This window comes from Betta splendens, chromosome 7 (genome assembly GCF_900634795.4).
Source record: "Betta splendens chromosome 7, fBetSpl5.4, whole genome shotgun sequence".
In the NCBI taxonomy this organism is placed as follows: domain Eukaryota; kingdom Metazoa; phylum Chordata; class Actinopteri; order Anabantiformes; family Osphronemidae; genus Betta; species Betta splendens.
Window position 1 is genome coordinate 140,615 of NC_040887.2, and position 27,431 is coordinate 168,045.

Sequence of the window (27,431 nt, forward strand, 5' to 3'; positions counted from 1 at the left end):
TGCTTGTGTTACATTGTGAATTATAAATATAAAGTGAGAGGGGGTGTGCTTGTGAAACAGGGCCAAGCTAAAATCACTACACGGGATATATTTCACAGATTTTTATTTAAAAACAGGATTTTATCAACAGTGCTGGGCTTCAGCCTGTTTCTTCTTTGGCTGACGACTTCACCAGCCTTGGAAAATCCTCTCAAAGGGCACAGAGGAAGAGGAAGAAACCTTGTGGGTGACCCAGTACTTCAGTGGGTCCTCTGTTCGTGGAATGTGGCGTTTTAGGCAGTGGTGCATCGCCTGTGGCATCCTCTGAGGTGAACGGGGTAAGGTCTGTATTGAGGGTGGCCAGAGCGGCACCCAGTGGCTCTCTCTCCTTAAACAGCCATTCCAACATGGATGTACGGTTCCATCTTGTGTCCACCTAAGGTTAGATGACAAACAAGGTTGATGGAGAGAAAAAAAATATCACAATTACAATAACTATGACAAAAGTAATATGTTAATAGCCAAACAGTAATCACCTTCTGAATTAATTTGTTTGAGTATGTCGGTTCCAAAACACCTGAGAAGAGTTAGGTTAATGTACCTCCTGAAAACCGAAGCGACAGTAAAAGGGCAGCATATTTGAACGGAAGGTTTTAATGCTGGCTTCAAATGAGGAATTTAAGACGATTATTATTAGAAAAATCAACACCTGCTCCGGAGCAGGTTATGTTCAGAGACTAAGTTGCTATGGTTACATACATACCCAAAAAGTTACCTCCGCTTTTGGAACTGAAAGCTCAGGTTAATCAATAACATACTCTCAAACTTATCTGGGTATGTCATATAACCCACTTTCTGGAACACACCCCAGGTCATGTCAAAGGTTTGTCTGTGCTTTGTTTGTGAATGTTATTGTCCTAGTCACCTGTGTGTGTGCCTCGCAATCCTTGCGTTAAAGTTACTTAACCAAATTTTGCAGTGGTTTTGAGTTTGTGTTTGCATTTTCATCCTGCCATGTAGTAAATGTTAGTTAATAGTTTTTATTTGTATTGTATTGTTTTCTTTACTAAGTATTTTTTAACGTGTGTGTGTGTGTGTGTGTGTGTGTGTGTGTGTGTGTGTGTGTGTGTGTGTGTGTGTGTACTTGTACTTGCATCAAAATGAACCAAAAAACGTATTTTCCTACCAAAGTGAGGACATTTTGACAAAGTGAGGACATTTTGGCCGGTCCTCATTTCTTTGAAGGCCTGTTTGAGGGTTAAAATGTGATTTTCGAGTTCGGATTAGAGCAAGGGTTAGACTTCTGCCTTTAGTTGTGATGGTTAGGGTTAGTGTAAGGGGCTAGGGAAGGCATTATGTCAATGGTGGTCCTCACTTTGATGTAAATACAAGAATGTGTGTGTGTGTGTGTGTGTGTGTGTGTGTGTGTGTGTGTGTGTGTGTGTGTGTGTGTGTGTGTGTGTGTGTGTGTGTGGTTCATGCAAAAAAACCCTTTGTGTCAGTCGGTCCGCTCTGCTCATGCTTTAAATTCTTACATAGTAGAGTTTGCTGTCTGGCCTCTCCTCCAGGTTGAGCAGGCCTTAGTTGGTGGGGTTATATTCACCACATTAAAGGTACAGTCGGCCTTAGCTATCAATATAGGTTGTGTTGATAGCTAGCAGTGTAGCAGCTGTAACAAGCTGAGCTGCACCAGAACCTGAGGAGATGGCCTGGCTGCACTGGATGACCAGGGACTCTAAATACTCTGATTTTTCCAGTGGGAGGCTGAGGTCCACCCAAATTCTGCAAAACCCAGATTAGCTTAACTTGGGCCACAGTCAAAACCCATTAGGCTCTGCTCATACACATTCTTCATCAGTTTACAGTAGAAGGTGTCAGTGTTGATGAAAGCTGCTGAATGTTTCAGTGGACTGCAGTCGCAGTGGGCTCTACTGAGTTTCTGACACCCGGTCCTGCTGGAACTGGCTCCAAGCTGCTAAAATGTCTGGTTTATATATGGAACAATTTAAACAGGGAAAGCAAAAAATCTAAAGTTCGGTTTAGAGCGTTAGTGTTTACATTGGACAACAAGCTCAGACTTAACTGAATTCTTCTTCAGAGAAATGTTTGGAACTGTGACTCCTTGTGCAAATGGATACAAACACTAACTCTGCCCCATAACAACTTACGCAGACGACACAGTATTAAATTATGCCAATGGACAGATCACCTGAAATGGATTTAAAGCTGAATTCTTTTTGTCATTTCTGTCTATTATCTTGCAGTTTATCTCTGCAGCACAGTGGCGGTGGATGCCATGTGTTGGACACACAGAAATTATTAAAGTCAATTGGAAGTATTATTAACATGTATTTTTAAATATTTACACTATCACATTCTTTTTTATCATGTTATTGGACATTTATAGGTATTGCAGTGACTCATTGTTCTTTGACTAGATATTTCAGCTCAGACACAGCCTGGGGGAAGAATCTGACTCTGTCTGGTAGGTTCTGGTGGCCACAGTATAGCTCTGTGGGGCCTACCAGAGGGGAGATGTTTAAACAGTTTGTGTGTGGGGTTAACAGTGATACTGACAGCCCATATTTTATGAGGATTGGTACAATGATCTTCTCTGTTGCCCAGACCAGCCGCTGCAGTCTGTGCCTGGTCACTCCCCAGCTGACATTGTCAATGGATCGCCGAATTCACGAGTCACCATGGAAATCTGAAGCAACACTATAATGGCAGCGAATTTCAACGACGGAGTTGGAGGTTTTAATGCAGAAAATGAAGAATTTAAGCTGATTATTAATAGAAAAAGCAACACAGCTGCATCGGCAAAGGAAAAAAAGAAAAATAAAGTAAATTGAGTTTGATTCCCGGAGGCGGCCCTGGTGCCTTTCTGTGTGGAGTTTGCACGTTCTCCCCGTGTTTGCGTGGGTTCTCTCTGGGTTCTCCGGCTTCCTCCCACAGTCCAAAGACGTGCATTAGGTTGATTGGCTTCTCTCCATTGCCCGTAGGTGTGAGTGTGTGTGTGAATGGTTGTCTGTCTATGTGTTGCCCTGCGATGGACTGGCGACCTGTCCAGGGTGTACCCTGCCTCTCGCCTGTAGCCAGCTGGGATAGGCTCCAGCACCCCCGTGACCCCGCACTAGGGAGTAAGCGGTTAAGAAAATGGATGGATGGATGGAAGTAAATTGAGTTTATTTAATTACTGTTATGTTGCCGTCTTCTCTTTTATTGTAAAGGGAAATTCAACATAACTTCCAAATCGTTTTGTACTATTAATTCCATGAGAATTATATAATAATAATATTAGATAATAGTAATATTCTTTAATAAGGTATAATCCTTCTGGAGAAAGAGGAACTCTGTCCCAAGTCAAAATGAAACACGAAATCCTACAAAAAGGTAAGATTTGATTACACAATTAAAGGATCTATATTTTGCATAGGCTTCTACAATGTTGTAGTACTCTGGCTTTATTTCACATTGATCTTATGGGTTGCATTGTCTTGCAGTCACTGATGGATGGATTGTATTATTGGACCCTCCAGAACGCCCACAGTCTGGGACATTGTGTGAAGCAATATAAATAATATTCCATTTTATTTTTCAGGACATGAAGAAATGACAAGTGCTTTGGTGCAGAAACCTTTTTAATAAAAGTGATTCTGACAAATCATTTGTCTTACAGTAAGAGTCTTCCATCTTTGTGGTGTACTTGGTTCACTACTGGATCATCTTGGTCATCTTCAGCAGGACAAGGAGGGTTGCTCTCCTCGTATTGTGGCAATATTGTGAAGGACAACACAATCCACTACATTGTCACATGCCCTCTCTGGACTGACCCTGAGGCCACGCAGACACTGGAACCTCGCCTTCAGGATGCCTGTGGTCATCTCCACCTTGGCCGTGTTCTGCTGTGGGCCCGGTTGAACCGTGTCTGTGGTCCAGGTTCAGGTTCAGGGTAGGGTGTCATTAAATAGGGCAGACAAGGGAACCCTCTGTCCCCCAGCAAGTAGCTATTGTAGTGTCCTGTAATGATTGAAATGTGTAAAACAATAAAACAATACAGTAAAAACACGAACGTGTGTAAATTACAACATACCCTGTTGAAAGATGTGACATACTGATGATTCCCTAAAGATTCTGGAATCATGCACTGACCCTGATCATTTGGCTTTAACATTAGTGATGAGATGGGTTGCATCACATATTACCTAGTTAATGGAAACAGTAATGAGTTTAATGGTCTTTAAACCAAAAGATTCTGAACAGGAAATAATTGTTACCTGCACATTGATATTGGGAAATGACTTCCTCTTAACATAGTCTCCCTCATTGACTGAAGGAGCTTTAATAGGAATGTGGGTGCCATTGATGCACCCAATCACGTTTGGAAACTCTGAAATGGAAAGTAATAAAGTAATACGGAAAGTGTGCGTGTGTGCAGTACGTCCGAGGTGTACATATTAAAATATGTTCCAGATTATCCTGCCACTCAAAAATGTCCTGATGCAAAAAACGAAGAGCTACGCACAAAATGCTTTCCATGATAAGCGCAGACCCGTGTTTGTTAAGTTTGAGATGAAATGTTTCAAATGGTTCATTAAATACATTCTTTAGAAAAACGATAACGCTCCCTCCTTCAAATAATTCACATGAAAAAAACATTGATACGTGGCTTTATGACCCTTTCACGGTGAAAATAAATAAATTAAGCTGCGCCTCCACTTCCACAGGCTTGTCATCTAACGGACACGCCCTGTTCAGTAACCTCCGAAACGAACTTACCCCGAAACATAACCTGCTCCGGAGCAGGTTATGTTCAGAGAGTAAGTTGCTATGGTAACATACATACCCTGAAAGTTAGCTCCGTTTTTGGAACCGAAAGCTGAGGTTAATCACTAACTTACCCTCAAACTTACCTGGGTATGTTACATAACCCGCTTTCTGGAACACACCCTAGGAGGGTTCACTTAGGTGCAGTTGTTAGTGTACAGGGAGAAGAGCAGTGGGGAAAGGACTCACCCCTGCGATGCAAGTGCCAGATGTGATCCTGCCCAGCCTCACCTGCTGATTCTTGACGGTCAAGAAGTTCCTGATCCACTGACACGTGGCATCAGGGATGGTGAGCTGGGTCAGTTTAATGTGGAGTATTCCAGGGGTGATTGTATTAGGGGCTGAGCTGAAGTCCAATAACAGGATCCTGGCCTACGTGCCAGGGAGATCCAGGTGATCTAGACTTTTGAACCTCCGAGTACGACAACCAGTTCAGAACCCATTCTGAAACCCTGAAAGTGGAATAGATGAAATGCTGCTAACAGCTGGGGTCCTTAGGATCTTCGTAGACGTACAACTTCATAATTTTCACCTAACTACATTAGGTGTTTACATTAAGTACATGTGCAATGTTTGGGCATCGCCTAGGTCACGATAAACTGTGAAGGCAGCACCATGATGAACTGCTGTTCCAGACAGGTCTGACAATCACTGCTCACTGGTTAAATCAGTACAACATTTTATAACTACCTAAATGACAAACTCACATGTCAGTTTTTATATTTTTAATTCATTACATGTATCTGAAATTAATTCTTGATTTGGGTTGTAGGTCAACGACTCCAATGTGAATTAATATGACCAAAAATACTCAAAGTTGTAATCAAAGTTGATACAGAAGCTGTAAGCAAATTATACATTCTAATATTTCTGTACTGTTTTTGTACAATGGTAATTAAAGCAACTGTTTACATAAGGAGCAGGATGCATTTTGCAAGAAAACCACTCAGCAGCTCAATGTAAACCTGCACATACTGCACAGTAACTAAAGGATCTGGAACTCAGGACTTTACCCTAAGACTTTACGTGACAAATTGTAAACAGACATGCGGTTGTGAAATGTTGGGAGAATTAAGCATATTAACACAAACCAAGATGCCGAACATGTGACCTGATTATGAATAAACGATTGAATATATGGTAATTAAAAGTACTGTCATACAAGGACGGTCCGATAAGTACTTAGCCTCACGATGGCACTAATACCACAAGAGAAATGTACTATCGTGTAGTACATTCTCGTAGACGGCTACTGTCGAAATTTCAGCCAAATGTTATTGTTGGAAGGGAAATCGCGCAGCATAATCAAGGAGCACTTGCATGTTGTGAACGGTGACTCTTCGATAGCGACCGTCAAAAATTGGTTTAACATGTTTTAACGAATTTCAATGTGGTCGCATGTCGGTGGCTGAGACAGTAGACATCTCAAAAGACTACGTGAGTCATATCCTGCATGAAATTTAGGGCATGAGAAAGCAGTCGGCGCGTTTGCTCACTCTGGACAACAAGCTTAACCGTAAGACCACTTCAGAGCAGTGTTTGACGCTGTTTAAGTGCAATCCGAATGAGTTTTTGCGTCGTTTCATGACCGTCGACGAAACATGGATCCACTGGTACACACCAGAGAGAGAAGAAAAAAGTGCTCTTCCACCATGACAACGCTTTAGCTCACACCTCCACCTTCGCCACGGCCAAATTGGTCAAATTGTCTACGAACTGCTGCCCCATCTGCCGTATTCTCCAGATTTGGCCCTGTGCGACTTCTTTTTGTTTCCAAACTTGAAAAAAATCACTTGCTAGGCAGAAATTTGAGTTTAAAGAGGAAGTCATTGCCACCACAAAAGCTTACTTTGCAGAAAACACTCTCCACCACTAGATGGATTCTTTCTCCTCCCCGAAAGTGACCACTGCCCTTGAGTATTTAACCAGTGACACACTACGTCGATGACCTCAGCCTGAGTGATGGGCAAGTCCACCTCTGAGACCCCTGCCTCTGCTTCCTCAGCAGAAAGTGTGTCAGACGGATTAAGGAGATCCTCAAAATACTTTACCTGTCTGATAATCTCCCCACCTCCACTGAAAACAGAGTTGGTGGAGAACTGCTTTCCCCTCCTGACATGTCAAACGGTTTGCTAGAATCTCTTTGAGTCCAAATGATAGTCCTCCTCCATGGCCTCCCCAAACTCCTCCCAGGCCCAAGTTTTTGCCTCCGCAAAAGCACAGGCACTGGAGACCTTGCCTCCACAGCGCCGAACGGCCATGTTGACAATGGAGATGGAGAACATGGTCCACTCAGACTATGTCTCCAGCCTCCCTCGGAATCTTGTAAAATCTCCCCCCGAGTTTGAGTTAAAGATCCTTCTGACAGAGGATTCAGCCAGACGTTCTTAACAGACCCTCACAATACATTTGGGCCTGCCAAGTATTTCCAGCCTTCTTCCCTGCCAGTGGATCCTACTCACCACCAGGTGGTGATCAGTTTACAGCTCAGCCCCTCGAGTGTCCGAAACATATGGCTGAAGATCAGGTGACAGAACTACAAAGTTTATCATCAACCTCCGGCCTAGGGTGTCCTGGTGCACTGATGGACACCCTTATGTTCGAACATGGTGTTAGTTATGGCCAGTCTGTGCCTCGCACAAAAGTCCAATAACATAACACCACTGGGTTAGATCAGGGAGGCCATTTCTCCCTTTCATGCCTCTCCAGGTTAAGAATGCCTTTATTAGTCCCACAGCGGGGAAATTCCCATCAGCAGCCAGGTTGCCCGGCAGGTTGCCCGGCAGGTGTCACTGTCATTGCCCACATGAGCGTTGAAATCCCTCAGCAGAACACTGGGATCCCCAGTTGGAGCGCTTTCCAATATTCCCTCCGGAAACCCCAAAGAGGCCGGGTAGCCCACACTCCCAATCGGCCCATAGGCACAAACAACAGTGAGTGACCTATCCCCAACCCAAAGGCACAGGGAAGCGACCCTCTTGTCTACCAGGGAAAATTGCAGCTGAGCAATTAGCAAGTCCACATCAGTCCGTCGCCTCTAACTTTGGGCAACTCCAGAGTAGAAGGGAGTCCAGCCCCTCTCAAGCAGTTGGGTTCCAGAGCCCAGGCTGTGTGTGAAGGTGAGCCCAACTATTTCTAGCCAGTAACGCCCAACCTCCTGCACAAGCTCAACCCCCCCCCCCCCAGATAGCCAGATTGGTTGTCCCGAGATTGGGTCACCGAGGCTCTCTCCTTCGACTGCTGCCAAACACTGGGTTTGGCTCCAGGTTGGGGCCACAGCTGCGCCATACTATTCATAGGGGTTGTGAACCGCTCTTAATCTGGCCCGTGGCCCAGGACCTTTTTGCCTTGGGAGACCCTACCAGGTGCATTTAGCCCCCGACAACATAGCTCGGGGGTCATTCAGGCACACAAACTCCTCCACCACTTTAATGTATGTTTCACACAAAAATATTCAGTTTTGGACTGTGTTCCATGACTTTATATGAAACATTAAACATTTAGTTTTTAATTTTAAACTCACGCTTTCACTTTGGAGTCCTAACAGATGTTAATACAAGGGTTTAATGTGTGTATGCCTAGCCTTTCTCACAGTTCTTTATATGAAGAGGGGACATGTAATCTGGGTAGAACAGGGAGAAAGAGGTCTGGGCCTTGAACTATGCACCAAAGCCAAGTTATTAATCATCAAGATTTTACAGTATGACATGTTAGTTTTAAATACTAATAAATGCTAAATTGTACATACATAATTGCACATTTCTTTGTGTACTAGTACTAGTGTACTACCTTTAGTACAAGGGCAGACTGGTGTGAGTCTGCCATTATGGACCAAAATCATTGTAATGAAAGCCAAACTAATACTGCTTTTTAGCATTAGATGCCAGTTTAAGCTAATAAATATTAAAATACACAGTAAAAGTACACAGATCTTTATTAGGCGACAGTTTTTCTATTAAACCAATATTTTGTTTCGTAGTTTTCCATACTTTGAACAGACCAGACGTCTCGCTATGAAAGAGGAAGTCGCAACAAGCGTGTTTTGTGCTCTGCTGTAAAGCCCGTAATACCGTCGCAAGACGCTTTTGAAGCACGGCTGGCTGAATGACGGATGAACGAATGACTGCTCATTTGACCGCAGTCTGACACTGCCCTCCCCCCCCCGTTTTTCTGATTTGTTATAGGTAGGTTATAACGGTAAGTGTAGATGTATGCATATCTGTATTGTTTTATTCTAATTTTGTTAATTATTTTGTGAAGGTTGTAAACAGGAGCATGGATTTTTTTTGGTAATATATAAAGCCCCAAAGTGTTATCCCCTTAGCTTTCGAGCCCAATTTAAACCCTATTAATTAATTATGATTCGAGTGGGCATATTCCAATTAAAATGGTTGTAGAAAGAAACATAATTTGTTACAGTTATATAGGAGGAAAAACAAAAGAAACACAAACCAGAAATAATTTTTTGATTAGCCCTCGTCTAGATTTTTCCCTTATAGATATAAGCAAATATCTCCCTGGTGAATGGTCTCATGACAAAAAACCCAAAAGAGATCTAAAAGAATGAAGCCTTGTGCATTAATATATAAAAGAAATAAATTAAATAGTGTTAAAAACCTGTATATGGGACATTTTTTAATTACTTTTATGATTAATTAATCCCCCCCCCCTCCCCCAAAACCGGCCTGGCCCAGGTACCCCTAATAGGTCACAACTCTGGCCTGGATCAACCTACAGACACCAGGGAGGGCCCCAATGAAAGCTTACAGTTACAGTTACACAGTTACAGTTATAGTTAAAGTTATACAGGAGAAAAACAAAAGAAACACAAAACTGAAATAATTTAATAATTTTTTGATAAGCCCTCGCCTGGATTTTTCCCTTTATAGATATAAGCAAATATCTCCCTGGTGACTGGTCTAAGGACAAAAAGAGAAAAGGGATCTAAAAGAATGAAGCCTTTTGCATTTATATATGAAGAAATAAATCAAATAGTGTTAAAAACCAGTAAATGGGACATTTTCTAAATTACTTTTATGATTAATTAATTATTCCCCCCCACACACCAAATTCCGCCTGGCCCAGGTAACCCTAATAGGTCACATCTCTGGCCTGGATCAACCCAGAGACACCAGGGAGGGCTCAAATGAAAGCTTACAGGCTGTAAAAATACCCTATAATGCTATATTTGCGTTCACTATAACCTAATATAATATATGTGACAATCTGGGTCAAAAAATCCTAGTTAGGAAAGAGCAGGCTTCACTTTTTGGGCCTTTGACCCGGCTGGTTACGGCAGGCTGAGCGCCCCTCCCCCACTCATCGTATATCAGCCGAATCAGTGCTTTCTCTACTACACGGCTGCAGCGTCCGTTTTGTTCCAGCATTTACGAGGTTAACTCTAGAGGCCTTTGAGTGGAGGGAGGGGGGAGGGTAGGGTTGGCTCACGTGTGCTAGGGGTTGCTATGGTGGGGCCAATGAACGGAGGTTTACGGCTTAGCTGGTCTCGTTCGAAGCCGAAGCCCGGGAGCCTCCATCTTGAAAAGTTCTCATTACTTTCGCGAGTTATGGCTCACAGAAGTTGGAAAAAAAAATTTTCGCTCAAGAGTTGGAGCAGAAAACTTGTAGTTTTTGGACCAGTGTGGATGTACCGTGTGTTTTGGACCGAAACACTTTATTGGATTACATTCTCTGGATCGTAACGAACGTAAAGAGACCAGACACGGCGTGATTGAGCGCGAACACGGTCATAACTCGCATGATGCCCTCAGGTGTCCCTCAGGAGGGACAGTAGAATTTAAGGGGATACTTGTATATCATATGTTTATTGCAAATTATATATCTGTGTATATTTCTGTATTACACATAGGGCAGAAGCTGGTTGCGCTGCTATATGAGGCTGATGAAGAGAGCATAGTGTCCGTGTGTTGCTGACCGTGCCCCCCAGTCTGGTCCAATGCATCTACTCATGCATTACTAATCATTTCATGCTTACGGTTTGCTCTTTTCTTGTTTTATTTTAATATTTTCACATTATTTTATTCATATATCCAGTAGTATTAGATTCATAAAACGTTAAAAGGAATCTGGTTTTGTGTGCATTGTTCTTCAGGCTTAGACAGAGGTCACTGAACTGCAACAAGAGTTTACAACATTAGAGACTGATTTGGTTCTATCAAGGAAAAAATGTTATTGTTATTCATCATAACTATTAACTCATTAAATCTGGCATTTGACTAGAATAATAAAAGCATAATTTCAGCTTTAAAACAAACCTAGTGTCCCTATTTTGAGGAATAACAATGTTTCTGCCTTAATATTATAATGTTAATTTGAATCCTCTACAAATATAAATACTGAAATACTAATAATATGTTAGGTTAACTCTTTAATTAGTTTATCTAATAGTTAAGGAATTAAAATATCTGAAACCTATGACACAGTGTGAAGCCTAACTGTCTGCAGTGAGAGGTATTTGAAAGCGTTCATTACCAGACTCCTGTCCAGTTTTACACAGTTGTTAAAACAAGGAGTTTGCCCTAAGCAGGAAGATAATCTAGTTCATCACTCTCCTCTGGTCCTCTGGACTCTTCGGAACTCTTGCCCCCATCTGCATAAATACACAAGATGACCATGTGAGCTGAGATTAAAAAGGAGAAGAGACAAAATATAAAATTAGGGATAAAAAGATACAGGATGAAATTAGAATAAAAGGCATGACATGAGAAATAGAGCAAATATCAGATGAGTTTAAATGACAGATTGTGAAATGATTAGATGAAAATGGAGAAAAAATAAAATATAAACTAGAAAAAGTAATTTCTCGAGAAATTACGTGGGAGAGCTGATCTTCTGCCGCAACGATGTCAAACGCTGATTAAGCTGCTGACGTCAAAAAGTTGACTACGGCAAAACGATGAAAACAAGAAAACGTTGACAAAGATTAAAACGATGACAAAAGATGGCGATCAAAAAGATGATGATTAAAAAGATGACCATGGTCACACTAAGACAAGATTAAAAATATGACAATGATTCAAAAGTTGACCAAGGTAAAAAGATGTCAAACATTAAAAAGTTGATCATAAATTAGCTAACTAGCTTTTTGATTTGAAGAAAGTATTTGTAAATAATTACCTGTGGAATAGTTTAATAACTATTAAAAATTTACCAGTCAGAAACAAAAATCTTGCCATTTAGGGTAATAAATTACATTGGTGCTTTTATTTTGAAAGGATTTAGAGGTTGTGTGTGAGTGATTACTAAACTATAAAATAGTCATTAGATAGTCATAATTTATCATTCACTAGCAAGAATAGCCCTATTAAAGCAAAAAATTTAGATTAAGCCCTTTCAGAATAAAAGCACCCTAATAAGTGAGAGTGGTTATTTGCTGAACTCTAAAATATCTCATTAAAAATTGGTAAGTATTACCTTAAAAAGGTAATAAATTGTAATTGTTGCTTTTATTTTGAAAGGATTTAGAGGAAATGTGTGGGGGTAATAGCGTACCTGTTAATTAGTCTTTAAATAATCATAATTAACCATTCAAAGGCAAAAACAGTGCAGCTAAAGCTAATAATTGGCATTGGTGCTTTTATTTTGAAAGGATGAAGAGGAAGCATGTGTGGGTAATTACTAAACTGTTAATCTATCTTTAAATAGTCATAATTACCCATCTAAAAGCAGAAATATTGCTATTAAAGCTAATTATTTGGCTTGGTGCTTTTATTTTAAAAAGGATTTAGAGGAAGTGTGTGCTTAATTACTACACAATCCAATAGTGTAGTTGAGTAATTAAAAATAAGCATGGAACTGCTGTCTACACTGAGCATCAGGAGTTTGACCTGTCAGTCAAATCTGCAGCTGCGCCGTCGCCATGGAGACAAAAGGCGGGAAAATCAGGCTCACTCTGCTCTGTAAAAAGCAGAGTTTCACCCTGTATAAACAGGATTGTTCCAGCTAAACCATAATAGTTATCACAAAAATTATTTCATTTTACGAGTCCCAAGGCTTCAATGAGCAAATGGTGTGAATTTTATGTTTGAGGACAAAAGCTTGTAGCCACAGTGGCAATTTCAAAATATGTCTCCTCTGTTTTTCTGCCCAGACGTTTGCTAAAAATTATCATTAGGGTCTATGGGAGAATTTCGGGATCTCTCTGCACTTTGAGGTTGATAGCGACTAAAATATAGGTCTGGAGGGTATATCCAGACACATCATTAGAAAGCAGATAATTATGACTACGATTTAGTGAAATAATTACGTTGATAGAGTAGAAATTGTGGCTGTAGTGACAAGTTAGAGACAGAAGTTCTGTCTTAAAAAAGCGCACCTTCTCACTGTAGCTGTGACATCACGCACTCTAGCAGAGCCAATACACACTAATGGAAAAGCTGAAAATTTAACAAATACCACACAATATTCAAACGCTCACAAGTCGAAAACTATAAAAGATACGAGGACGCTGATTTACACGGAGAACGTTGAAAGATGATAGACGCTTTTGACCTTGAAATGACGTTTCTACGCCAAAGTATGACGATGAAAGACGCTGATGAAAAGAGGCAAGTTGACAAAAAGTTGAACGATGATTCCCATAGACGACCATTATAAAAAAACGACGAAAAACGTTGAATAACGTTAAAAGTTGAAAAGCTGAAAACGTGAAAAGTAATAGCCCCCATCTCCTAAAGACGACACACGTTTAGAAAGTTGAACGGCGATTCTACGACGAAGCGTTGAGACGATGAAAGCGACCAAAAACGGGGCGAAATAATAATAACTAGAAAAAGCATTTCCATAAGAAAATGCACAGTGAATGCTTCCAAGCTGAAAATATTCCTGAAGAGTTGCTGAAAGTAACTGAAACATTTAAAACAGATGAAACAGCTCAATCATGTAAAGCATAGTTGAGTGTATCTAAGGAGAAATAGGAATTGATTAAACAGTGCTGAATATTTGCAGAAGAACCTGAAGTAGTTGAATTTCATATGGAGAAAACACGAAAAAGATTTGCTGAAATTAACAAACTGCTGAAAATCAATTAATTAATTTGTTGAAATATAGCCAAATGTATCAAAATGGCTAAATATTGTAATTAAATAGTTTTGATTTCAAGAGCTGAATGAGTAGCTAAACGTTTTGGAAATATTTAATACGGCTTAAATTTGCTTCAGAACAAGTATTTGGATTTAAATTGGTAAAAGTTGAAGCTTTGAAGGAAGTGTGTGCATATAATTGCTGAACAGTAGAATAGTTTCATTAACTGGTTATAATTAACTAGTCAAATTCACAAAAGCGATATTTAGGCTAAAGAATTAGATTGGTGCTTTTATTTTGAAAGTAATTTGAGGAAGTGTGTGTCCTAAATTGGTAAACTGGAAAAAGCGCTCATTAAGTTGTCCTAAATAACAAAAAAGCAGTCAAAATCATAAATTAAAAAGGTTTAGAGCTTGGTAAGTTGCACTAAAAGTTTAGTATTCTTATTTTGAGATGACTTACAGGAAGCTTGTGTGAGTTATTGTTAAATTGTTTCATTAACTAGTAATAATAAACCAGTAATAACTGGTATAGACTTATTGCTGATTTACAATTGACCATTCAAAAGCAGAATTTATTCTATTAAAGCAAAAAAAATGGTTTAATGCTTTTATTTTAAAATGATTTAGAGATGTTTGTGTTTATAGCTAAACTTTAAAAAAGTCTTATTACTTGTCACAATTAACCATTCAAAAACAGAGTTTATGCTATTAAAACTAAAAATTTGGATTGGTACTTTTATTTTGAAAGGATATTGAGAACACCTGTGCAGGCAATTTCATAACATTAAGATTGTCTTATCATCTAGTAACAATACACCAGCTGAACGCAGAAATATTGCCCTTTTTAGCTAAAGATCTGGAATGGGGCTTTTATTTTGATAGGATTTGGAAAAACTGTTTGTGCAGTATTTTAGTCTAAATAAATAGTCATGATAAACCTGTTGAAAGCAGAAATATTGCTATCTTTAGCTAAAAATCAGGATTTGGGCTTTTATTTTGAAAGGATGTAGAGGGGCTGTGTGTGCTTAATAGCTAAACTGTAAAACAGTCACACTAACCAGTCATGATTACCCATTCAAAAGCACAAATAGTGCTATTAAAGCTAAAAATCTGGATTGGTGCTTTTATTTTGAAAGGATTTAGAGGTTGTGTGTGAGTAATTACTAAACTATAAAATAGTCATTAGACAGTCATAATGTCATTTAATAGCAAGAATTGCCCTATTAAAGGAAAAAAATTAGGTTAAGCCCTTTCAGAATAAAATCACCCTAATAAGTGTGAGTGGTTATTTGCTGAACTCTAAAGTGTCTCATTAACGATTGGTAAGTATTCAGAACCAGAAATGTTCTAATCAATCTTGCCATTAAAGGTAATAAATTGTAATTGGTGCTTTTATTTTGAAAGGATTTAGAGGAAACGTGTGGGGGTAGTAGCATAACTGTCAATTAGTCTTTAAATAATCATAATTAACCATTCAAAGGCAAAAACGGTGCCATTAAAGCTAATAAATTGCATTGGTGCTTTTATTTTGAAAGGATGTAGAGGAAGCATGTGTGGGTAATTACTAAACTGTTATTCTATCTTTAAATAGTCATAATTACCCATCTAAAAGCAGAAATGTTGGTATTAAAGCTAATTATTTGGCTTGGTGCTTTTATTTTGAAAGGATTAAGAGGAAGTGTGTGCTTAATTACTAAACAATCCAATAGTGTAGTTGAGTAATCAGTAATACGCATGGAACTGCTGTCTACACTGAGCATCAGGAGTTTGACCTGTCAGTGAAATCTGCAGCTGCGCCGTCGCCATGGAGACGAAAGGCGGGAAAATCAGGCTCACTCTGCTCTGTAAAAGCAGAGTTTCACCCTGTATAAACAGGATTGTTCCAGCTAAACCATAATAGTTATCACAAAAATTATTTCATTTTACGAGTCCCAAGGCTTCAATGAGCAAATGGTGTGAATTTTATGTTTGAGGACAAAAGCTTGTAGCCACAGTGGCAATTTCAAAATATGTCTCCTCTGTTTTTCTGCCCAGACGTTTGCTAAAAATCATCATTAGGGTCTATGGGAGAATTTCAGGATCTCTCTAGTCGCTATCGACCTCAAAGCACAAAGTATAAGTCTGAGGGTAAAGCCAGACACATCATTAGAAAGAAGACAAGTATGACTACGATTTAGTGAAATAATTACGTTCATAGAGTAGAAATTGTGGCTGTAGCGACGAGTTAAAGACAGAAGTTCTGTCTTTAAAAAGCGCACATTCTCACTGTAGCTGTGACATCACGCACTCTAACTGACCCAAAACACACTAATGGAAAAGCTGAAAATTTAACAAAAACCACACCATATTTAAACGTTCACGAGTCGAAAAGTATAGAAGGTACGACAACGCTGATTTACAAGGAGAAAGTTGAACGATAATAGACGCTTTTGAAGTTGAAATGACGTTTCTACGCCTAAGTATGACAATGATAGACGCTGATGAAGAGGGAAGTTGACAAAAAGTTGAACGATGATTCCCATAGACGACCATTATAAAAAAACGATGAAAAAAGTTGAATAACGTTAAAAGTTGAAAAGCTAAAAACATAAAAAGTAATAGCCCACATCTCCTAAAGATGACTCACGTTTAGAAAGTTGAACGACGATTCTACGATGAAGCGTTAAAAAATAAAAAGCAATCAAAAAAAAGGGCGGAATAAGTAGAATAATAAAGACCGAAGATAACAATAGTGTGAGAGCTGTTCAGCTCTCCCACTAATAATAAAGCTTAGAAAAACAATACAGTGAATGCTTTGCAGCATTCAGCTCTCCCACTAATAAGAAAAATAAAGAGCGAAGATCTCAATAGTGTGAGAGCTGTTCAGCTCTCCCACTAATAAGAAAAATAAAGAGCGAAGATATCAATAGTGTGAGAGCTGTTCAGCTCTCCCACTAATAATAAACAAAAAACTGATAAGGGGTTAAGACAAACATTCAGATGATAAAAATTCTGCAGTTGAAATCAACATGAAATGAGACAACGGAGCATAAACCTATGAGAAGAAAATAAACATGAGCCAGTATAAAACAGACAAACTAAAAACTTTTTGTTGTTAACAAAATTCGATGATGATAACAGCACTACAGATGAAATAGGACATGCTGACAACAGTTGGCGTTTTACATACACAGGTCATCAGACAGCTGCTTTGGACCTTGGATCCATCCTTCCTTGTCATTGCTTTGATTCCCAAAGAGATTCATGTGGGCTAAACAAAGGATACACAAAACAGATGTAGATTCATATTTAGCAGTTTTTAAATTTCAAAAGAAATGAAATTCTGCAGAGGTGAAATTAAACAGTTGATGCTCAACCAAGACGTTCTTAGATCTTAATTTACTTTACTTCTTAACCAGCTTCTATCTGTGCTAGAATGAGCCACACTTCACGTACTAATCATGTCCAGTTTCAAAGTCTCTGCATCCTGTTATTGAATTGTTCAACAGAATTGAAGGCCCTCAGTGACTTTAAGTTCTGATTGAGCTCAATTTAATTCAAAAGTTACATTTACATGGCCTGGTTCTAAATTTAAGGTTTAATAAACTCTATAGACGTACCCAAGGGCCCTGCGGACACAGGCTGCACGTAGCTTTCAGGAGGGAGGCGATCTGGGGCCCCTCCTGTGGTCCTCCGCCTGGTGCCTGGCTCTGTGGAGTCCCCTAGCACTACCTCTTCCCCTGGCCTGTCGTAGCTGTATTGGTTCTCGGTGGGGAGTGAAAGGTGAATGAACTGGGACTGTGTGGGCCCAGCTAGACAGTGAAACTGATCTCTGATAGATGAAGGATGAGACCTGTAGATGGACCTGTTGGATTTGAACTTGCAGGAAAGGTTGTACTGGGAGAAACCTTGACTCTCATCAGTTTCACACGGACCGCCAAGGGAAGATATTGACAAAGCTGACGTTGTGGGAAGGGAGGAGGAGGAGTGGAGCGGGTCAGGAGGAGTGAGGGAGCAGGAAAACGAAGAGAGAAACAAAGACTGGGAGGACTCACAGGCAGCCTCTAAAGGTCTCAGTTTGGACAGCTGATTTGACAGGCCTACTACACTGGAGTCTAGAAAGCTAGCGGGACGGGGGTGAGAGTGGGGTGGGAGATGGGAAGAGTTGGTCTTCCTCACCATGTTGTGGATGTGTTGAAGTATCTCAAACACCTTAGGGAAAACACAGTTGGTTAAAGTTTGTTTGTCAGTTTGTTAAACACCGAAATAAAGTTGTTAATTTCAGGTTTCTTTAAATAGTTGAACTGCACATAATTTTGCTTTTCATCCGATTGTTAACAACTGAAGTGGAAAGAGTTTTGACTTCAAACCTGGATGTAAATATCTAAACTTGTCTAAGGGTTAGATAGATAGTTAGTCGAAGTTAAATTCCACATTAAATCCAGTCTCTGACCTCAGTCATGGCTGGTCTCTTTTTCCTGTTCTTGTCCAAACACCTGCGTGCTACAGCCACCACCTCCAGAAAACCCCTGGGATCAGCAGCTGCCCCTGAAGACACATAGGCAGCACAGGTGATCCCTGAGCTGAAAGCCATTCTAAATGTGAAGATGAGGGCCTTTCTCTCATGGGACAAGGAGGAACTGACTGAGTACAGAGGGGCTTAAATTAAAAAAAAATTATAAATTAAAAAATATAAAATTATGAGGTGCAAAGACAGCCACAGGAAAAAGCTGGGGCATTGGTTGTAGCAGAACAACATCTGTGATGTGTGGAAAGGACTGTAACATCTGCCACGATGAGGCTGCAAATGGTCGCCAGGTCACGGGTGACCAAGCCTGGGTGAATGAACTAAATCAGTTTTTCAATAGATTTTATTCTGCCAAGCCCCCAGTCATCAACCACACGGCCCCTCCAGGCGTCTCCTCCCAGCTGAAGCTGTAACACCTCAGCACCATGCAGTCCACTCTGCCCCGCAGTCTGACCCTCCCAAAACCACCCACCTCTGCCCCAGGTCAGGAGGGAGAACAAAGTTAAGTTAAGTTAAGGAGAAGAAAAGCCAGGAAGGAAAGTCCCTTACGGGGAAATTGGGGGATCGAACTGCAGACCTTTTTGCCTTGCGAGGAACGCTCTACTAGCTGAGCTACCAAGGCACTTGCCTAAAAGCCCTGATCACATCATCTCGAGGGTCCTTCAGGAAGTGTGCAGACCAGCTCACTGAGGTGGTCCTCTCCATACCTGAGCCTCTGCCTGAAGAGTCCCAGTCTGGTACCACTCACACAGAGTACCACTCTGGAGGACTTCCTGTCTGGTTCTGGGCCTAAAAGTACCCAGTCCTAAGGAGCCGAACCACTTCAGACCCATCGCCTCCACCTCTCATCTGATGAAGGCCATGGAGAGATTGTCCTCAGTCACCTCCGCACCCAGGTGAGCTCAGCACTGGACCCGCTGCAATTCGCCATTATCTACCTGCAGCATCGGGCCCTGTGTCACCTGTAGTCCCCTGGGAGCACTGAGAAAGTCATGTTTTTTATTTCTCTAGTGCTTTCAACATCATCCAGCCATCACTGCTGAGGAGGAAGCTGGAGGTAGCAGGGGTGGAACAACTTATACAGTAAACTACTACCTGGGGGGGCAACACTGGGCGTTTGTCTCTTTGTAGATGGGTGTTGTTCAGCGAGAAGCACCATGATTCTGCACTGAAATCCAAGCCTGTCTAACAACTGCATTACATATCAGGCTGTTTAAAGGTTAATGGGTGAAACATCCTTACTAAACGCCACAAAGTTAAATAATTATAAAAGTGACAATAATAAAGTGCATTTGTTCTAATGAATCAAAAAGCAAAGCCAACAAGCTACAGACTGCACAACACAACCATGTGAAATAATGAAATGTCCTTAGATTTCAAGATAAAGCATAAGTTACACATTAATGTGACTTGAACCCACAACCTTGGACTTCTAGATTACTTCAGTTGAAGGAATTCAAACACGCTATCCATTGCGCCACAGAGCCCTGACAACGTCTTTTACAAAGCTTATCCGGTGAAACGTACCTATTAAACACCTTGAAGTTTAATTATCATAAAAGTGACATATTTGGCGTGTCCTGAATGCATAATGACAACACACAATCCAGTCAGACACAGAGCCCTGACAACATCTGGTTTAAAACTGTTATTGTCATTGTTAAAGTAAACGTCTTTATTGTGGTCTGACAAACGATCACACAGAATCACAATGGTAGCGTTACTAGAACATACCCACCTTAACTCCAGCTGCATTATAACATAGCACGGGGTTGCTAATAGCCTGTTGGCTAACATGCTACATTAACGTCTGATATAAACACCACTTCAATAATGAGTGTAACATCACACTTCGTACACATTAATTATGAGCCGTCATGTCTGTCTGATCATTAAATATAATTAAAGTCATCGGTCAGTGGACTAGCTTGTTGCTGCTTGTGGAGCTTTCAGGATCTGCTGTGCCACATCCAAGGACTGCAACAACTTACTTGTTCCTTAGCCAATCAGAGCGTGGAGGCAATTTCAGGTGACGTTATTTTACTTGTAAATTTAGTCACGATTTGTGCGTAATTTTAACGCCCCAAATTATAAGTATAAGCATGATATAGCCCCACTAAGTATACAAGTACAAATCTGGTTAAGCACGCACAAAGGCCCCAGCTCAATGTGGCTCAGAGTGTGCTGCTTCTGACCTGTTATCAGTCGGTGGTCTAGCTGTTTTCTCCAGGCTGCAGCTGATGAATCAGTTGGAGTATCCTCAAAATCTTCTACCAGGTCCTTCTACACAACCAGAAGCAGAAATGTAAATGTACAACCTGACTTCGTGATCACAGCCTTAGTGTGTTCTCACCAGGAATCTTTCTTCTGACTTGCTGTCTTTCTCCAGAGCTCGACGGCCAGTCAGGACTTCCAACAACACCTGACACACAATAACATGAGTCTCAAGTCAGAATTTAGTATTAGAGTCAGTTGATCTCTTTGGGCTGATGTTACCCAAACTGGGTTTACAATATATCAATAAAAATAAAATTACAGCCTAATTCAGTAAAAGTCCACAGGACATGAACAACACATTCCAGCTTCTTTCCTATTTAACACACTGCAGCTTCCTGTGACAATGATGTAACCTTTTAACCCTACACATTCTACTTATCATCATCCTAGCTCTCACCACTCCAAAGCTGTAGACATCCAGGGCCGTGCTCAGCTCTCCATTTCTCACGTACTCGTCAGGTAGGTATGCCAGTGTTCCTCTGACTGTGGCCGTTTTCCCAACCGATACCGTCTGAGTCCCAGGTGAACTGCGACAAACAAGCTGAGCCAGACCAAAGTCAGCCAGTTTGGGCACCAAGTGCTGGTCCAGTAGGATGTTGGAGCTATAGACATACAGAATAACTGATTCTGTTTGTATCACAACACAAGTTAAGATTAAACAGATTTTACCAAAATAACACACAATACAAAGAGTCCACACAGTACAAACATTCTAAAGCCAGTAACGCTAATGTGGGGACCACATAAGTGGATAGGTCATCAACTTGTTCTGATGTACAATGTCGTTCAAAAGTTTATGGTGACTTATTTTTGACATGAAAGCACTCTTTTACATTGCTAATAGCCTGTCAGCTAGCATGCTACATTTATGTATCACACCAGTTTAACAACAAGGACCTGGCAGACGACCTTAACAGCTTCTACTGCTGGTTTGAAAAGAACCACTTCACACCTCCCAGCCACACAACAGGCTCACCTAAACCCCCCAACATTCACACCCTCCCGTCACCAGACCCCCTACCTGCATTGAAGGTTTGTGAAGGAAACGTCTGCCGCCTCCTTCCAGGCAGGAAGCCATAAAGGCTCCAGGACCTGACGGTGTTTCCTCAACCTGCCTCAGAGTCTGTGCTGACCAGCTGGCACCGATCTTCACCCAGACCTTCAACCGGTCTCTGCAGCTGTCTACAGTGTCCAACTGCTTCAGACAGTCCACCCTCGTGCCCCCCCCTAAGAAGTCCCCCATCACCAGCCTGAACGACTACAGGCCTGTCGCCCTGTTTATGGTCATGAAGACGTTTGAGAGGCTGGTGCTGAGGCATCTGAAGGACCTCACAGACCCCCTGCTGGACCCCCTGCAGTTCGCTTACAGGAAAAACAGGTGGGCTGATGATGCAGTAAACCTGAGACTGCACCACATCCTGCAGCACCTGGATCTCCCTGGCACATACGCCAGGATCCTGTTCATGGACTTCAGCTCAGACTTTAACACCGTCACCCCTGGAATACTCCACCATGAACTGACCCAGCTCATCGTCCCTGATCCCACGTGCCAGTGGATCAGGAGCCTTCTGACCAACAGAAGGCAACAGGTGAGTCTGGGCAGCATCATCTGGCACCGGCACCATCAGCACCAGCGCGCCACAGGGGTGTGTGCTCTCCCCACTGCTCTTCTCCCTGTACACTAATAACTGCATCTTAGGGAACCCATTAGTGAAACTCCTGAAGTATGCAGACCACATGACCGTCGTTGGGCTCCTCCAGGACGGTGATGAGTCTTCTTAAAGACGGGAGGTGGAGCAGCAGGTCTAGTGGTGCAGTCAGAACCAGCTGGAGCTCAACAGGAGATGACAGAGGACTTCAGAAAGAATCGACCCCCCCAAACAATCCACAACAATAAAGCATCTACCATGGACTCATTCAGGTTCCTAGGGTCCACAATCACAGGTCACAGGACCTGAAGTGGGTCCCACACACAGACACTGTCCACAAAAAGTCCAACCAGACAGTGTACTTCCTGAGACAGCTCAGGAAGTTCAACCTGCCCCAGGAGCTGCTGACCATGTTACACGGCCTTTGTCCAGTCTGTCCTCTGCACCAAGCAGGACAGACACAGACTGCAGCAGGTGGTCCGGTCAACAGAGAAGATCATCTGTACTGAGCTTGTACCGGGCCAGACTCAGGAAACGGGCTGTCAGCATCACTGCTGACCCCACACACCCTGCACATAAACTGTTTAAACTCCTCCCCTCTGGCAGTCGCCACAGAGCCATAGCCACCAGAACCACCAGACATAGAGTCAGCTTCTTCCCCCAGGCTGTTTCTGAGCTGCACTCTACCGGATACATACAGCAGTGACTCAGTGCAATTTAAGGATATATGTGCAATAATCACTTTCAACCACGTTGAATGTCACATTTTTCTATTGTTTATTATTCGTTTTTCAAAACTATATTTAAAATTGTATTTCATTTTGTGTTTTTTAGGGAGTCAGACCACATACAATTCCTTGATTGTCCTGTGCAAACTGGCCATTAAACTCTGATTCTGTTTTTTGCAAAGAATAGAAATTTTCAGCAATACACCCTATACACTAATGTGGTAAATGACTATTCTAGCTGCAAATTGTAACTGCAAAATTTACAATCAATACATGTGATTATACAATGTGTCTGCTCATTGCGTCAGAAGGCCAATGGAAATGACCAGATTACTCAACAAATTAACATCCAGAATGCCAAAGGCCTGCAATGCTGTAATTGCTGCAAATGGACGATTCTTTGACAAGAGCAAAGTTTGAAGGAAAAAATTATCAGCATTTCAAATACAAATCATTATTTTTAACCTTTTAAATGTCTTGACTATTTTTTCTGTTAAAAACTCATGGTGTTAATAAAAGTGTGACTTTTCATGGAAATTACTGTCTGGGTGCGTGGGTGACCCCAAAATTTTAAACAATAGTGTATGAGTGATGTTGACCTCTTGACGTCTCCATGGATTAGAGGCGTGTGTCCACCAGGAGGTGAATGGAGGAACTGCAGAGCTGCCGATGCTCCATCAACTATAGCGAGTCTCTGAGACCAGGAGAGACCTCCACGCTCCTAACACACACACACACACACACACACACACACACACACACACACACACACACACACACACACACACACACACACACACACACACACACACACACACACACACACACACACACACACACACACACACACACACACACACACACACACACACACACACACACACACACACACACACACACACACACACACACACAACACACACACACACACACACACACACACACACACACACACACACACACACACACACACACACACACACACACACACACACACAATCCAACTGATAAACTGTGTGTGAGTCTGTGAGTCAGTTTCTTCCATGTGACAAAAAACAACAACAGCTGATTTAACAAATGTTCATTTGTCCACATAGTGCATGGGTGTTACATTGTGTAGCTGGTCCTCGACTGATCTGTTCTGCATGTAGCTGTAGATCAGACACACAGATCCTTCTCCTTCACTGAATCCCAGCAGCTCCACTATGTTGGGATGTCTGAACCTGAACAACAGAATCATTGTTAGAGTTTTATGGTCATCACTTTGTTGGGGCTTTAAATTACTAAGCAACTCAGACTCAAAGAGGCCAGACCTGCATCACACGTCTTAAGTGTTTCACCATCATTCTTTTCAATCGGTCTTTAACGTGATGGATGATGGAGTTTTTCACTCACAGCCCTAAAAACAATGTGGGACTTCAAACAACCAGCTGTAGGAGATAAACATCACTTACTTTGACAGTTTGTCCACTTCATTCTGAAAACTCTCCCTCAGCAGAGTCCAGTCTAGCAGACAGTCCTGCAAGAACAACATCATCACACTACCAGTCACCACAAGTCATAAAAACAACATTGACCACAGTCCACTTCCTGCCTTTAAATGGTCTCAGCGTGGTCCAGTAGGAGGCAATCAGTCGGTTCACAGATGCTGTATCCAAGCATATGAATTGAAGTTTCAACAGCCTGATGCTGGAATCAGTGCTTCCAGACACACCACAGACGTGTCCAGGACCAGACGTGATTAGGACCTCTCCTGAACCAGAGACACTTTGACCCAGGGGAGCCAGGAACCAAACTTACTGTATGATCCAATGGTTGGTGGGCAACAGCTCTACCTTTTGAGTCACTGCTGCCAATTTTGAATTTCATTTAGAAATCAAGATCCCAGTGTTCAGGGGAAGAGGACGATGAACAGAATCCAAGCTGCCCGAGGTCTAGTAAGATGGTTTTACAGTCAGTGATGGTTTGAGAGATTTGTCACTGTCGCTGGTGTTGGTCCACTGTTTCCCATCAAGTCCACAGATGGTAATTCAGGCAACAAACAGCTCTGGAGCCCTGGAGATGCTGGTTTCATTTTTCAGCAGGACTTGGCACCAGCCAACATTGACAAAATTACCAACACATGGTTGGTCTGATCTAAAGCCCAAACAGCATCTGTGAATTAATGTCAGGTGGAGGACGGGAGACACCAGACCCAAGAATGCAGAGGAGCTGATGGTCGATATCAAAGCAACCTGGGCTTCTACAACACCTCAGCAGGGCAGTGGGGCCATGGGCTGCATGCTGCCACATACATGCAGCTATTCATGAGGAAAGACCCGACAAGGTACTGAAAGCATGAACTGTACATGCCTGAGATAGTGAATTATTTGATTGGCTGACCTGTTTGAGTCTCTTCACTGCACAGTCAGTGTTCCTCAGAGTTGCTCTGTACACCACTCCAAACCCCCCCTCTCCCACCTGCAGGGAAGGAGAAAAGCCCTTCGTCCCAGACTGTACCTCTTCAATGGACCAAAACATCACCCCACCAGCTACACCACTACTGCTGGACTCTGTCACCGGGAAGGGCTAAAAGATAACAAGGATGACAAGAACAACAATAATAACAACTTGCTTAGTTATTATCATTTTATTTTTCAATTTGTGTATTACCTGAAAAAGCTGAGGAGGCTTGGACTGCAGACTGGAAGGCGGTGGGGCAGGTTTGGGTAGTGGTCTTCCTTCTCCTCTATCTATCAAACAAGGACACTTTTACCTGTGTACGTTAGTGACGCTGTGTCTCAGAATCTTATGTAGTTGGTAGTTCCCCCACAGACAACAGAAACAGTAAGGGTCAATGTGTGTAGGAGCTATTTGATTTTTTTTATTAATTGTTGTATATGAATATGCAGTGTGTTTGATTCATTGCCATAATTTAGGTTAGCTTCTACTGTTGATTTGCTTATTGGATAATCTGCATTAGATAAATTGTTTTCCATTAATTGGTTTAGTTATTGCTTAGACACGGCCGGGACCTCACCGGCTATACAGGGGGACGGGATAAGGAGACGGGAGGAGCCTGGGATGGCAAACAGTTTTTACCAGAGACGGAGACAGAAAGACAGAGTTGGAAGGACAGAAACCGGCAAAGGAAACGTGAATGGACAGCGGCCACAAGACACACAAACCCACACAATAGGAAGCCACCACGAATTGTTTGTTGGAACAATAAATCACACGCATACAGCATTAACTGGAATGGACATTGCATTGTTTTTGATTTGTTAGTTTCCGTGTAATCACCCAGCCTGCGGCTCCTCAGTGCACATTTAAAATTGATAGTGAGGAGATCGCCGCTCCAATGTGTGTTACCTGTTGTGCTCAGTGTACAGGTGGTCAGTGTGGGCGGGGACTTGGATGCAGGCTCGAACTGAGGGGAGACATGAGGAGAGTGAGGACCAGGAGTAGAGGAGGTAGACTTCAAACTGGATATGCCTGCACAGAGAGAGAAGGCCCTGCAGAGGTCAAAAGTCATCACAGCTCTGACTTCAGAGGTTAAAGGTCAAAGTCTACTCACAGCACAGGATGACATCGCGGGGACGAAGTAGCTGCAGACGCTCCAGTAGACTGATCAGCTCGCCAACAGTACCATTCCTGTTTCCCCATTGGTTCATCACCCAGTCGGTCCGCCTCTCCCTTCGCTCAGCCAGTCGGACGGCAGTCTGATCCCCAAGGACTTCGGCTGCTGCAAGACAGGGCGAAGCGTTTAATCCAAATACCTCAGTCAAACTGATTGGTAACGTTCAACGCTAGCAAGTCAGAGAGTTGCCAACCAGTGATTGGTCACTTGTTTTGTCACACCTAAACCGTGGTTCACTGAGATACATTTCCAGTGTGAAGCGGACCGATTGGCTGCCAAGGTCCAGTCCTAGGTGACCTGCTCACATTCACCCCTAGAGTCTGACCGAAGCTGACTGGCTTCAGGCCACACTGCCGTTAATGAGGAAGTGGGAAGTGCTGCTGTTTACTGGCTCCACACACACTCCGGCTGTCGGTCCAAATAAAAGTCCGGGCTAAGACATTGGCTTAGCAGCTGAGCAGTCAAAGTCACACATGATTTGGACGGTTGGACAACCTGGGCCGAATCAAAAGTAACAACAAAGAACCAACAACAGGAAACATGCAGAGCCTGAAAACCACAACGGACAGGAAATAGACGAAATCACGTTACAACCCTGGTTCTGACTCACCAAAGCGCGTCCAGTCCAGGTCTGAGAGTCCGTCCATGATCCGGCAGAACTCCCAGAGCAGGGGGGGAGGAAGGTTGTAGAGAAATTGTTCTTTCGAGTCTCCTGCGGACATATTTGACCCTGAAACTGAAGTCGACAGCGGAGTACCGCCGGGACCCAAATCAATCCGGAACCGTTCGGAAACACGACTT

The 27,431-nt window shown here is 42.1% G+C and overlaps 1 protein-coding gene across 12 annotated transcripts; it reads right to left on the minus strand.

The window, feature by feature from the left end:
* Positions 1 to 86: 86 nt before the first annotated feature.
* irak1 (interleukin-1 receptor-associated kinase 1) lies at positions 87 to 27,383 on the minus strand. 12 transcript variants are annotated; one of them, XR_008695089.1, is made up of 18 exons: positions 27,241 to 27,377; positions 26,568 to 26,735; positions 26,363 to 26,485; positions 25,664 to 25,743; positions 25,394 to 25,579; positions 24,466 to 24,530; positions 24,123 to 24,234; positions 23,611 to 23,732; positions 21,032 to 21,236; positions 20,711 to 20,779; positions 20,553 to 20,640; positions 18,283 to 18,377; positions 17,450 to 18,041; positions 17,020 to 17,100; positions 11,299 to 11,416; positions 4,257 to 10,939; positions 4,073 to 4,184; positions 3,603 to 3,999 (listed from the first exon to the last, which is right to left on the minus strand). XR_008695089.1 is itself a non-coding variant. In XM_029156013.3 (16 exons), the coding sequence occupies exons 1-15, from the start codon at positions 27,350 to 27,352 to the stop codon at positions 11,346 to 11,348; spliced, it is 2,169 nt and encodes a 722-aa protein (XP_029011846.1). In that variant the 5' UTR covers positions 27,353 to 27,377; the 3' UTR covers positions 87 to 415; positions 11,299 to 11,345. The 12 variants fall into 12 exon arrangements, 4 of the variants coding, with proteins under 4 accessions (XP_029011846.1, XP_040927457.1, XP_055366097.1 ...); XR_008695086.1 differs by having other exon boundaries at positions 11,299 to 11,446; XR_008695090.1 differs by having other exon boundaries at positions 4,257 to 11,446; positions 26,363 to 26,505; positions 27,241 to 27,383.
* Between the last annotated feature and the right edge of the window lie 48 nt (positions 27,384 to 27,431).